Source organism: Nematostella vectensis, chromosome 13, assembly GCF_932526225.1.
Source record: "Nematostella vectensis chromosome 13, jaNemVect1.1, whole genome shotgun sequence".
NCBI lineage: Eukaryota > Metazoa > Cnidaria > Anthozoa > Actiniaria > Edwardsiidae > Nematostella > Nematostella vectensis.
Window position 1 is genome coordinate 13,966,387 of NC_064046.1, and position 12,324 is coordinate 13,978,710.

Here is a 12,324-nt window from a genome sequence, read left to right on the forward strand (position 1 = left end):
ATCTGAATATTGGGGTGCTCGCAGTCCATCACAAATGCAAAATCTATAAACAAATACGGAATTCATCTTTGTTTTTTGGTTTTCTTCAACGGTAGCTAAATAACTATAAAAACTTCAGAGAGAAGTATAAGCGTAATGGGGGAGGGGAGGGATGATAATTTGATGATTTGATTGTCACACCTCTCCCATAATGCTCCGCCGGTGTATTCAAAATGGCTAACATCTTTCGCGTACTTGTTCAAATTTTTGAGGGGCATTTTTGTTTGTTTGACCGTACTTTTACATCCAAAAGATATAAATGAGTTCCATTGCAACCTCAGTTCTAGAAATTGAAAAGAAGTTTCAAATACCTGTGCGCTTTGAAGAAACTTTACTAAGTAATGGCGGGAAATTGACAGAAAGACGGGAATTTCAAGATGTTTACTATGATTTACCAGATAATTCACTCACTCTTAAAGGCTTGTGGTTGAGAAAAAGAAACACCAAATGGGAACTTAAGCATTTGAACGCAAGATGTGATCCCACCATCAGCATAACTGACAAATATCATGAAACGTCAGATGAGACAAAAATAATGACTGAGCTGTCAAAACATGTTCCCATGGCAACATCATTAGATGAACTTGTGTCTAAGCACTGTCGTGAATTTGCATCATTTACAACTCAACGCACAAGCTATCAACTTCCTAATGATGTGCGAGTGGACTTGGATGTCGCAAGTTTTGGTTACAGTGTGGGAGAAATTGAAATTGTCATTGATGATGAAACTGGTGTGTCGGAAGCCGAACAACGCCTAGAGGGACTAGCTGAAAAACTTGGTAAACAGAATCTCTCTTTTACCACTAAAACTCTGCGACACTAGGACCTTGTATCCTAAAGCAAGGGGAAAGATGAAAGATAGGAAAGTTTCATTGTTCTACACTCCCTTCCACCCCTTGCTACTTCCTGCCAACCACAAAGCCTCTGTGGATGCCTCCAGGAATCCAGGTTTTAAATATTACCAAATAAACACACTGGAGGGCCATCTAGCATAATGCCCTACTTTGGATTTTTTTTTTTTTTTACTCTAGAAAAGAGGAGAGAGAAAGAGAAAGAAGGGGAGATAGAGCTTACATCACTTCCTGCACTTTAGATTAATAACAGGGGGCAAGTATAAATACCCCACAGGGTTGTACCTAACAAGGGCGGATCTAGGGTTGGGGCCGAGCCATTTGGCTAAAGACATTTGGCAAGAAAAAGAAGAAATATACAAGAAATATAAGGAAATCTACAGAAGAATGAGAAATATGTCCCCCCCCCTTTCACGAGACTCTTCTTTCCCCCCCCCCCCCTTTTGATACTTCTGTTTCCACTCCTGTCTAAAAAGTGTCAACTACAGTCAATTTTCTTATTGTTACTATAAGTTATTGCCAGCTAAATTTGGGCATTTGACAAGTCAAAAGGACAATCGCTAGCACACTTTATAAATTAACCATAACATTAATTCCTTAGTTAAACTGTTACACTGTCAAAAGTAGATTATGCTCTTGACAAATCCTCATCATTGTCCTTTTACATTGCTTATTATCTTTCTTTCAGGTATCAATTGGCAGAAAAAGTTCCCTGGGAAAGTCGAAGAGTTTCTTAGACTCAATGACCCAGTACATCTAGAGAAACTCATGGAAAAGCATTTGTTATAACAGACTAACATGCTAGCAGTAGCCCAACCAGATGTTACTGTTATGCCCATATGCTGGGAGTCATGGAAGTGCTCCCAGTGCGTTCTGTGTCAAAGCTAAAGGCCTGGCAAAGTGGCTAAACACAAAAACATTTTCATAAAACATGAGCCCATGCACTTTTTCCTCTTTCCGATTACACGAGAGATCAAAGTGGCAACATGGGAATTTCAAGTGGTGATTGGATAAAATAATGAAGCACACACAATATTTTGATGAAAATGTTTTGATCTCATTCAAACATCTGTACATGTTGTGGAAGCCTATTGAGTGCCATGTTTTGTGGGTGGCTAAACATACAAACTTTAGTGTCAAATGCATGTTTGAATGTTTAGCCAGGCCTTAATAAAGCTGTGAAGGGGACTACCAGACCACCATTAAAATGTGATAAATCAACCTGACCCCAAAATATACCACATGAGCTGTGTCACTCGCACTTGATAACAAAACGTAGTTCTTGTTTGTCAATTTTCAACACTTTGGTGACTCATAAATGCCCTATCAAAGTGGCGATGCATAATTACTCTAAACAAAACACACATGTATAGGGACTTTTTCTTGATTTTATTACTATTTACAATATTTTACATGACTATATTCTATTCGTGTTTCATCATTCCTACCACAGTCTTTTCAAATCCTCTGAAAATGAATAACAAAAATGTTAATTATGGCTAAAATCCCCTCAAACACTCATCAAACAACAGTATCTTCCTTCAACCCTTCTATTACCAAACACATGAAGGGATCTAAAGGTGGGCCATTCAAATTGCTTGAAAATATGAAGCAGGGGTTTCATTAAGCCCTGGCAAAACCACCAGCTATTTTCCACCAAGAGCCTGCTTTTTTTTTTAAGTTGATTTAAATTTTATTTGAACTACAGTAACGAAGTAACTTCCACCCCCTACTAATCAACCTCCACTGCCTACTCTGTAATATAACTTAATGAAACCCCTGTGAAGAGATATAAAATTGAGGAAAGAAAAAGGAATCCTCCTCTGAATCTCAGCATCAACTCTTCCTTACTGGAACCCCTGGATTAGCCTGCTTGCAGTGGTTTAACCGTTTTTGTTTTGCTATGTTTACCCAGTGTTTTTTTTTTTTTGCTTTGTTTACCCAGTGTTTTTTTTTTTGCTTTGTTTATCGGTGTTTTTTTTTTTTTCTGTTTACCCAGTGGTTTTTTTTTCTATTTTTACCGATGTTTTTTTTGCTCATAGCGAAAACACCAGGTAAACGCCTGCAAGCAGGCTACCCCTGGAGTCACCCCTATAACATACCTTGAAGTAATGTTCTCCCCCGGGTTATAGAATGGGTTACAAAACATGTCAGTGTAGGCAACATGAAGTTTGCGAAACATCTACAAAAAAATATTTTGTATAATGTTAATCATAAACCAATCAATCAATGCCCTTTTTTATCTTTCTCAAGCTAACAACTTAGGATGTATGCGGAGTGTATGGTTGCCTAACGTCTAGATACCAAGCTAAGAGATAAAAAAGTCTAAGGAATTCCCCTCTTTGTATTGCATCTGCTACAGGCCACATAGAGAGGATGGCTTGCCTGACTCATGCTTTTTTGAGTGTAACAAGTAAAAAGCCAAGAGACTGCTCAATAGAGAAAACAAAATTGAGGGGCTAAAAATCAAGCACTTTTTCTAATTCAACAGCCTGCAAGTTAAGAAATTATCACAGACTATGAGGGAAATCTTAAAAGGCATTTATCAAAGATATAATGACTATCACTTACTGTCCTTATCTCATTGTCTCTGAGTGATGTGTTTGCTGACTCCACAACAACCACAAACTTCATCTTGGTGTTTGTGACATACCCATATCTGGTATAACAAGTCAGGGCTAATACCATGAAAATCAAGCAGTAGACTCAAAGCTAGAGATGGTTAGAAACTATTCCAGGCAAACTTATAGATCATTAAAGACTGATTATTCCCTGGAGGACTATCTTTTCCAGGTCACCAACCCTAATCATAGAATAGCTTTAACAAAATTAAGATTAAGCAATCATAAAAACTAGAAATTAAACAGGGTCCATCAAAGGGCCTTAAAAAGCCTGTGAAGAGCGAATTATGCAAATAAGGAGTTGGAAATAAAGAACATCTCCTAACCATTTGTCCAGCTTTCAAAGAAAAAAGAGAGTAAATTTATTTTTGATATTGAAATCTTAGCCAATCTTATTACATTTATCACCTACAGGGGGAGTAAGTAGCTATCCACCCCCTATTTTGATGAATTTCTGGTATATTTGCTTGTATATTTTCTGTCTAATAGAATACACAAAAAGACTGCCCTGAAGAAGTCTTATTAAAGACGAAAATTTGGCAGAGTCGATTTCCAGTTTTTGTGTATTGTATTCATTGTTTATGTACGAGATCGCGACAGTTTGGGCTTTTTGATTCTATTCTGTCTAACAGAGATATCACTGTAGTATAAAAATAATCCAACGTAAAGGATACACTTTGTAGTCCTCAGTTGGGTAGAGTAGACCCAAATACAGCTCTCGTGGATCATTGGAGCTTTTTGTTAAAGATGAAACTGCAACAAAAATATATTTTCTGTCACAATTCAATCTTTTCAGCAGAAAATTAGAATCAGCAACTCAACACATCTGATTGACTGTAGAGTTTTAGAAGGTTCTGCAAACGTTGGTCATTGGACATGGCGAATACGAGCTGTGTTATCAAGTTTTTCAAACCTGCACTAATGGGACGTTGCTACGCCATGGTACCTTTTTCCTCAACAACATCTAGAGATGTGTGCACTGTGTAGTGAAACTTCAACTCTTCTTCTGGTGAGACGGTGCGAAGGAACAGCGGATAGTTCTGCAATTTGTACAAAAAATCGACTGTACACAATTGCACTGAAATATAAGATTAGCATATGATTTACCTAGAACCATAACAAAAGGAGATTTTATTACCTCTTTCCCGATGACCGCCACACACACCGCCATCTTGGACCATCTAAATTCCGCTGATAAATCCCTACTAACTGCAGACACATTTCACGTAACCTTTCCTGTTTATTTTTGTCCAATGAAATAGCGAGAAACATCACTTTCGTTCCAGTCTCACTCAGAATAAATTTCTTTGCTGTGATTGGCCCTTCGGGACGCCTGAAAGCCAATCAGGTGACTGGACTTGTCTAACGAACGATATTCGAAAAAGGCATCCCCAAAACACGCTTGCGATCAATCCGGTCTGTTTCTGAGAGATCGTTTGTGCTGGAAAAATATACCAAAATTATCTTTCTTTCGCTCTACTTTCTATAAAATACATCCTATAGTAGGTGAGTATGGAGATCGTCGAAGGATTGCCCCGACTAAGAGGAAATCGCTATTTTGAGCTTTGATATCGCCATTTTATTCTTTCAGGTCACGAATAAATATGGAGGTTGCTGGCAAAGACGGACCATCAAAGGTTTCATGTCAATCGAAGGTAATTAATCGAGCTTTCTAGCGTTCAAATAAACTATCAATGTAGCTCAACCGTTTTTTTGTACTGGTAAATTGGCAGAGTCACAAGATGTTATCACAAGATCCATGGAATGCAGAACTTTTATGTTATGATGATAGTTCGGCTTATGAGGCTTTATCATGCCTTAGAAAAGTCAGTTATGCATCACGAACAGAACGAAAGGGGGGACGAGCTATATTATTTAAACGCATTATTTAAAACCATGTGTATCTCTCACAGGAAAACGTTAATAATAAGAAATATTAGAAAGGCGAGATCAAATCGTGCTCCCGCGCAAGGACAATTCGATAATACAATCCTCACCACCATATTCCATCCCTCGACTCATATGTTATGTATACCACCTCAAACGCTTCTCTCATTTAGCTTTAGAGATATAGTAATCATTAGGCTTCAATTTCTTCTTGTGGTGTGATTTTTGCTATGTTGTTTTAAGTAAATTGATTTTTACCGTGGTTATTTTAGTTGCCAGGAAGTAACTCGAACATGAAAACCGGAGGAGACCTTGCGCCAAAACGTGGAACATACACACAATATAATGACAAAGAGAACTCTGGTACTAATAACAATACAACACAAGGGACAAAAGGTGTAACGCCTGTCGAACAAGATACAACGGAGAAGAAAGAAGGAAATTATAAGTGAGTACTATTAATGCAATATAGCTGAACATGATCCAAATGGTAATCAAGTAAATTTTGTTTTTTTAGGAAGTGGAATCTATCAGATTTTGACATTGGAAAGCCTCTCGGAAAAGGTAACCGTGTGTCCATTAACCACAATAGGCCTCAACTCAGTCACTTGCCTCAAACTACCTAACACAAATAGCCCCACAGCTAAATAATAATACCTCCTTGGCCTAGTCCTAGCCTCTAACCTTAAAAATAGCCTCAAGCTTACCTCACATATAGCCATGATATAAGTGGTGACCTTACTCTTGAATGACATCTTAATTTTCCTACTTCTGGGCTATCTACTTGCCTAGAGAAAAAAAAGCTCTGTTTTAGTTAGGCATTCTCATTTATAAGCAGTTGTTTACGCATCTTGCTGGTTACGACTATGTAAAAGTTATTACTAGTTGTGCAAAGACTGGTATCCTTCGGCAACTAATTGAGAATGCTGGTCTTTACTATAGCACAAATCAACAAAATCTACCATGAAAAGTTAACACCTATTTCTTCTGTTTTGTAAATATGCTTTCTTGCATTGTCTCCAGGAAAATTTGGAAATGTTTACTTGGCACGGGAAAAGAAAAGCAAATATATTGTAGCCCTGAAGGTGAGATAAATATTCTATATGTGCATTAATAATAACTAAATACCTCATGTATTTGCCAGGAATTGAACAGGATGAATATAACTGAAAAAGTTATGAAACAATTTAAGCATGATATAATTATTTTTTAATTCTAATGATTTTTAATCTGTTATCCATGTGTTTAATTGATTGAGCTGTTTTACGTTTCAAGGTTTTATTTAAAAGCCAGTTACAGAAATCCAATGTGGAGCACCAACTTAGAAGGGAAATTGAGATTCAGTCTCATCTGAGGTAAACCTAGATTGTGCTTGCAATATCAGTTGTCAAATGGCATTTTTAAAGGTACCACAAGGCCTATTTCTACATGAAAAATTGATGGTGTTGGAACTGCCATTGGCCTTTTTTTCTAAAAAAAAAACATGCCATTTAAAATTCACAGTAAAAACCTTTATTTGATATACTTTTGGCATGGGACTTTAATTAGCTTTTTTTTTCAGGCACAACAATATCCTACGCCTGTTTGGGTATTTCTATGACGACACACGAGTCTATCTTATTCTTGAATATGCTCCCCGAGGAGAACTGTATAAAGAACTTACTGCTTGTGAGAAGTTTGATGAGAAAAGAGCAGCTAAGGTAATATTTTTAGTAAGATTTCCAACTATTTATTGAAAGCATGGGCTGAGCTGGTAGAGTGGTGATTTGTGATCCAGCACCTTGGGAAACATTACTTCTATGTCCTTTCAAATAGAATAGAGTCCCTCAAGATAACCCTCTAACTTTGTGAATATGTCTTTTAGTATATTCGACAGCTTGCAGATGCTCTTGCTTATTGTCACTCTAAGAAAGTCATCCACAGAGACATCAAGCCCGAAAACCTTCTCCTGAATTATAAGGTAAGTATTAAGTACACTTCACAGCATCAGTGGAAAAAAAAGGGTCACCATTAAAATTGTCTACTGGTTGTTTTTTTCAATAAGGGTGATATCAAGATTGCAGATTTTGGTTGGTCTGTTCATGCACCATCATCACGGTAAGTGACAGAGAAGAATGTGTTATTAAAATGTTACACTTTTATCCATTGGTTATATACCTGTTTCAGATAAGATAGCACTTGCAATGCTTCATTGGTATTAAATAAATGTAAATAGAAACAATTTGACCTAAGGTAATGTTACACGCATCATTTGCAATATCGTTTTTTTGCGCAACAAACGATGCCATCATTTTTGGGGTACATGTTACACAGCTCTGCAGTTTTTATTTATTATAAAATCAATTATTGATTATTTTTATTTTTTGTAGAACGAGATAATTATTGTAGGCAATTTTAGTTAAGATGTGATCCATTCTAAATTGTTTCTTGGGGAAACCACAATTAGCATGCTCAAGAACTGGGTCTTTATTGTGTCCATGTTTTTTGCACCAGACGTACGACTCTCTGTGGGACCTTAGACTATCTGCCACCCGAGATGATTGAAGGAAAGGAACATGATGAAAAAGTCGACCTTTGGAGCATAGGTGTCCTCTGCTATGAATTCCTTGTTGGCAAACCACCTTTTGAGGCAGAGGGGCACAATGAGACATACAGGAGAATTTCGAGAGTTAGTATTGGTTAATCGTACAGTACTTAAGGGATAATTTCCATCTCAGAAATCCTCATTTATTGTAACCAGATTTAATTTGCTCATTATGATCTATATTTTGCTGTGGTTCACTTTGCAGGTTGATCTAAGGTTCCCATCACATGTCAGTCCTGGAGCTCGTGACCTGATAAGCAAGGTAAATGACAATTTGAGAGTGAAATGCAACGTGTAACAGGAATGACAGTTTGTGAGTGGAATGCTATGTGTAACAGGAATGACAGTTTGTGAGTGGAATGCTACGTGTAACAGGAATGACAGTTTGTGAGTGGAATGCTATGTGTAACAGGAATGACAGTTTGTGAGTGGAATGCTACGTGTAACAGGGATGACAGTTTGTGAGTGGAATGCTACGTGTAACAGGAATGACAGTTTGTGAGTGGAATGCAACGTGTAACAGGAATGACAGTTTGTGAGTGGAATGCTACGTGTAACAGGAATGACAGTTTATGAGTGGAATGCTACGTGTAACACGATTTGATGGGGAGAGGACAAGTCGTTGTGGTTTTTGGCTGCCCCCCCCCCCCCCCCCCCCCCCGCATCTTACCCCTAGCTATTCATCTGTGCTGTTGTCTCATGTATGAGCAATTTTGTAGCAGTTTTTATTCTATTTCCAGCTTCTACAGCACAATCCCAACAACAGACTTCCACTGAAAGCTGTGCTTAACCACCCATGGATACGAATGCATGCCACACCTGTCCTAGAACAAAAACCAGCCAGCCAAAGATGATTCACAATGAATATAACAGAGGTCTAAAAGCTCTGTTGAGCTGAGATATATTTTCATGCTTTGCCATGTCCAGGACCCTGGTCATACAGATGGTGCAAAATTGAAATGTATATAAATATTGCAAAGTGAATAATAGAATGCACTGGTCACCACAAAACCACCATGTTTCTAGCCACCTCACCCAGTTAATTGACTTATAAGTTGCTTGTACCTTGTGTCTTTGTCAAAACACAATTATATGAAAGGCATACATAATTATTATGAGTAGTAATGAAATCTTTTGAAGGTCGACTACAAATGTAGTTCCTTTACTCTACTAATACTGTATAAGAGAAGCATTTCCAATGACAATAAACTCATTACACGCACAGTGACACCAAACTACAAAAGATAGATGATTCACACAACCTTGTTGTTAGAATATTGTAAAGCTTGTAGTTATGGCAAATAATGTTATTCAAATGTATTTTTCACTAAGATTGCTTCCTTATCAAAATATATGTGCAATTCCCTTAAGGCAAAAAATAGCTTCAAATAGTGTTATTGTTATTATTTTATGAAAAAGAAGTATAAATAAATAATATACTTTAGGAACAGTGTGATAATATTGAAAAAGCTACAAGTTTGCGTGTGCATTATCACAAAGCTAAATCTACTACCAGAATGCAGTACACACTTTTAGTTTCCCATGGTGAGTGTTTGTGCATGCTTATAGCTCGAATGGCCCAATGGAGTGTAAACTACTACAGTACAGACATGCTTGGTCAACACAAAAAAATCAAGGAGGGCAAAGTTTTTGAAAATATTGGGGGCATGTGCCCCACCCCCCTTCTATGACCCTGACTTGAATATATCTGAGAGTAGCAGAGTTGAACCCTTTGTTTTGCCTGCAAACTTTTGTATAACTGTCCTTAGTTTCAGTCCAAAACCCTCCCCAAGTGGTTGCACAATAGACTAAGGAAATGGGGACATGTGCACTGCACAGGGAAATAAACCAGTTCAACTATCATAATGACCTTGTAGCATTCAATGACTTATTCCAGGTTGACTATTTTAGGGCTGGCTGCCCTGGTCTATTATTTAGAGTTTTGTAAGGAAAGTTACCTTCAAATCCTTCTCTCATGGCTATAAACAAATCTAGGCCAGTTAGAAAAAAGGTTTGACTTCTTGTGAAATAATGCACACATATCTGGATAAGGCCAGAAGATGTAAGCCTTGATATAGGGTGAAATAATGCCCATCATTTTTTTTGTGGGAGATGGTACCTATACCCATTCAATAAAATACTACAACAAATTTTATAGCAATTTATTACAATAGTGAGAAATAAATTTATCCCTTCACCTATAAAGAGCCTTAATCATACCTGTTTTTTGATTTACCAATAAAAACCCAATTTAATCATCAAGCTAGTAAATAGACACAGCATTATCAGTAGATATAGATGAGATTTGAGAAGAGAATCTTGTTGTTACTAGCAGCTATTATTTTCCACATCTACTGAGGAGTCTAAAAGTGGCTGTGAAGCCGCCTTTTTGCAATAACATCTCTTGACTAGTCTGCTTGCTCATGTGTCAGAGACCAATAGTAAAAGGCTAGGTTCGATCGCCAGTTGTTTCTGTGAGCCTGCAGAGGATTGTTCGACCACAATGCCAGATAGAAAAATTGCTTGTAAACAGGGGCGGCAGACAATGAGGGGCAGGGGGGCGATTCCACACCCCTCCCCCCCCCATGATTCTTAGTGGATGTGTGTTCTATATGATACTTATGTCAGTGCATTCCCTTCAGCAATTCCTGGGTATTCACATGTTCTAATTTTCTTGGTCCAGTCATTATGCTTTTATCTATATTTCACTGCCTCGTCACTGGAGCCTTGAGAAATCCCATAGCTCTGAGTCTGTGCACAATCAGCGGAGTGCAAGTGATGGTTAGGAACATGCGCACAGGTACAAAGACCTTGTGACAGGCATATGCAATCACAAATGTGCTGGCACCAGTTGTCAATGCAGAGTCTGATAAGCCTTTGCTGAGGCCTACACTTTGTAGAAGTCCTGGAACGTCAAGACCACTAGAGGGAGAGGGACAACTTATTAGTTATCTAAACTTAAAAAGAAAGTAGTGTTTATCTTACAGGGTCACTGTGCCTCCCCAATATTTTCAAAATCAATGACCAGTAGAGGTGTGGTGTTGAGCATTCCCCCCCACACACACACACACCTTCAAATAGAAGGCCTGTTTCTGCCCTGATCTTTTCACATCCAGGCTGCAGATCCACAAGTATAACCCCAGGGCTGTAGCCAAGATTTTGAAAGGGAGAGGGGGGAGGTTCATTTATCCATTTAGCGGACCATTTTCCCTTAGGTAGCTCGTCCTAGCTCGCAGTGGTACATAGGGAGCAAGGACAATGACGATGGCTAAGACAACGCCATCAAAAAAGAATATTTCACGTGTGGTGATCAATAATAATTTAATTGCAATGGAATAAGCAAAACATTATAGTCAGAGACAGATAAAAAAAAAACTAAGCATATTATTTATACAGCAGCGAATGTAGCTAGTGGAATTTACAACACAAACGTTGGCGTCCTTAATTGGCAGTGAAACTTGGAGTTTTCACTACGTTTTTTTACGGAAAACAGCTGAAATGTATCAGACAGATCGCATTTCCACATGCTGCTATTGAATTCTGAATCAAATCCCATTGTTTACTGCCTTCTGTGTCCGCATTGATGTCATCGTTGCTTAAGGTCCCTAATTTTCCTTCATCAGAGTGGACCATCAAGTCGTGTGGGGTGGTTCTTCCGAACCCACCCTGGCGACGGGCCTGAACCACATATAATGTATCCAGGGATATATCAAAATCTATGGCTTTGCAAGGTGCTTGTTCTTTGTGTTTTATTTCAACACAATGAAATTTTGGGGTAGGGGAATTGCTAAACTATTGCTATTGTTTTTAAACCTTAAAAGGTAAAATTATTATACCCCCTCTCGTAAGGCAGCTATTCCAGACCAATTTGTTTCTTACCTCGATACGGCTGTGTAGCAAATCCCAAGAGAAGTAAGCGATATTGAAACGTGAAATACGACTGCAATAGAGCCATACTCTGCAAATATTTTCCTTAGCCTTTGAGCCTGTGACATTGTCTGTATCTTGCCATCATTTTCGTTAGAATTTCCTGTATTATCCCCATTGGTATTTGGTTTGGTACTCATGGAATTCACCCTATTTAGCGGTCTCATGCCAGAAAAAGATTGACTGGCAACAGAGAATGCGCCAATGTGCCGTTGAATAAAATGAATATTAAAGCTTGATAGACGTATAAATGACCGTGATAAAGCCATTTCTTTGTTTGCTGGGAATTAAAAACCTTTGAAAAAGCGCATATAATATCTTACGTAAGTTATAACGTCTTCTTCGAATGGTGTTCTTGACGAAATGGTCACTCGATACCTGGCACCCTGTGGTTTTATACACAGTAAGACCAAGT

The 12,324-nt window shown here is 38.1% G+C and overlaps 4 protein-coding genes across 4 annotated transcripts; 2 read left to right on the plus strand and 2 right to left on the minus strand.

The window, feature by feature from the left end:
• Positions 1-51: 51 nt before the first annotated feature.
• LOC5506847 (thiamine-triphosphatase) lies at positions 52-2,164 on the plus strand. The gene is made up of 2 exons (XM_001627486.3): positions 52-818; positions 1,579-2,164. The coding sequence occupies exons 1-2, from the start codon at positions 299-301 to the stop codon at positions 1,677-1,679; spliced, it is 621 nt and encodes a 206-aa protein (XP_001627536.1). The 5' UTR covers positions 52-298; the 3' UTR covers positions 1,680-2,164.
• Positions 2,165-2,260: 96 nt separating this feature from the next.
• LOC116614392 (trafficking protein particle complex subunit 2-like protein) lies at positions 2,261-4,759 on the minus strand. Its single transcript, XM_032375339.2, has 6 exons — positions 4,650-4,759; positions 4,458-4,551; positions 4,186-4,264; positions 3,462-3,549; positions 2,993-3,072; positions 2,261-2,357 (listed from the first exon to the last, which is right to left on the minus strand). Exons 1-6 carry the CDS (start codon positions 4,680-4,682, stop codon positions 2,315-2,317), a joined length of 417 nt encoding a protein of 138 aa, XP_032231230.1. The 5' UTR covers positions 4,683-4,759; the 3' UTR covers positions 2,261-2,314.
• Positions 4,760-4,872: 113 nt separating this feature from the next.
• On the plus strand, positions 4,873-9,426 carry LOC5506848 (serine/threonine-protein kinase Aurora-2). The gene is made up of 12 exons (XM_032375338.2): positions 4,873-5,017; positions 5,103-5,166; positions 5,671-5,846; positions 5,916-5,962; positions 6,422-6,483; positions 6,674-6,753; positions 6,960-7,098; positions 7,263-7,358; positions 7,443-7,495; positions 7,892-8,066; positions 8,188-8,244; positions 8,723-9,426. Exons 2-12 carry the CDS (start codon positions 5,116-5,118, stop codon positions 8,834-8,836), a joined length of 1,050 nt encoding a protein of 349 aa, XP_032231229.1. The 5' UTR covers positions 4,873-5,017; positions 5,103-5,115; the 3' UTR covers positions 8,837-9,426.
• A 703-nt stretch (positions 9,427-10,129) lies between these two features.
• On the minus strand, positions 10,130-12,295 carry LOC5506862 (protein FAM210B, mitochondrial). Its single transcript, XM_001627502.3, has 2 exons — positions 11,862-12,295; positions 10,130-10,904 (listed from the first exon to the last, which is right to left on the minus strand). The coding sequence occupies exons 1-2, from the start codon at positions 12,176-12,178 to the stop codon at positions 10,688-10,690; spliced, it is 534 nt and encodes a 177-aa protein (XP_001627552.2). The 5' UTR covers positions 12,179-12,295; the 3' UTR covers positions 10,130-10,687.
• Between the last annotated feature and the right edge of the window lie 29 nt (positions 12,296-12,324).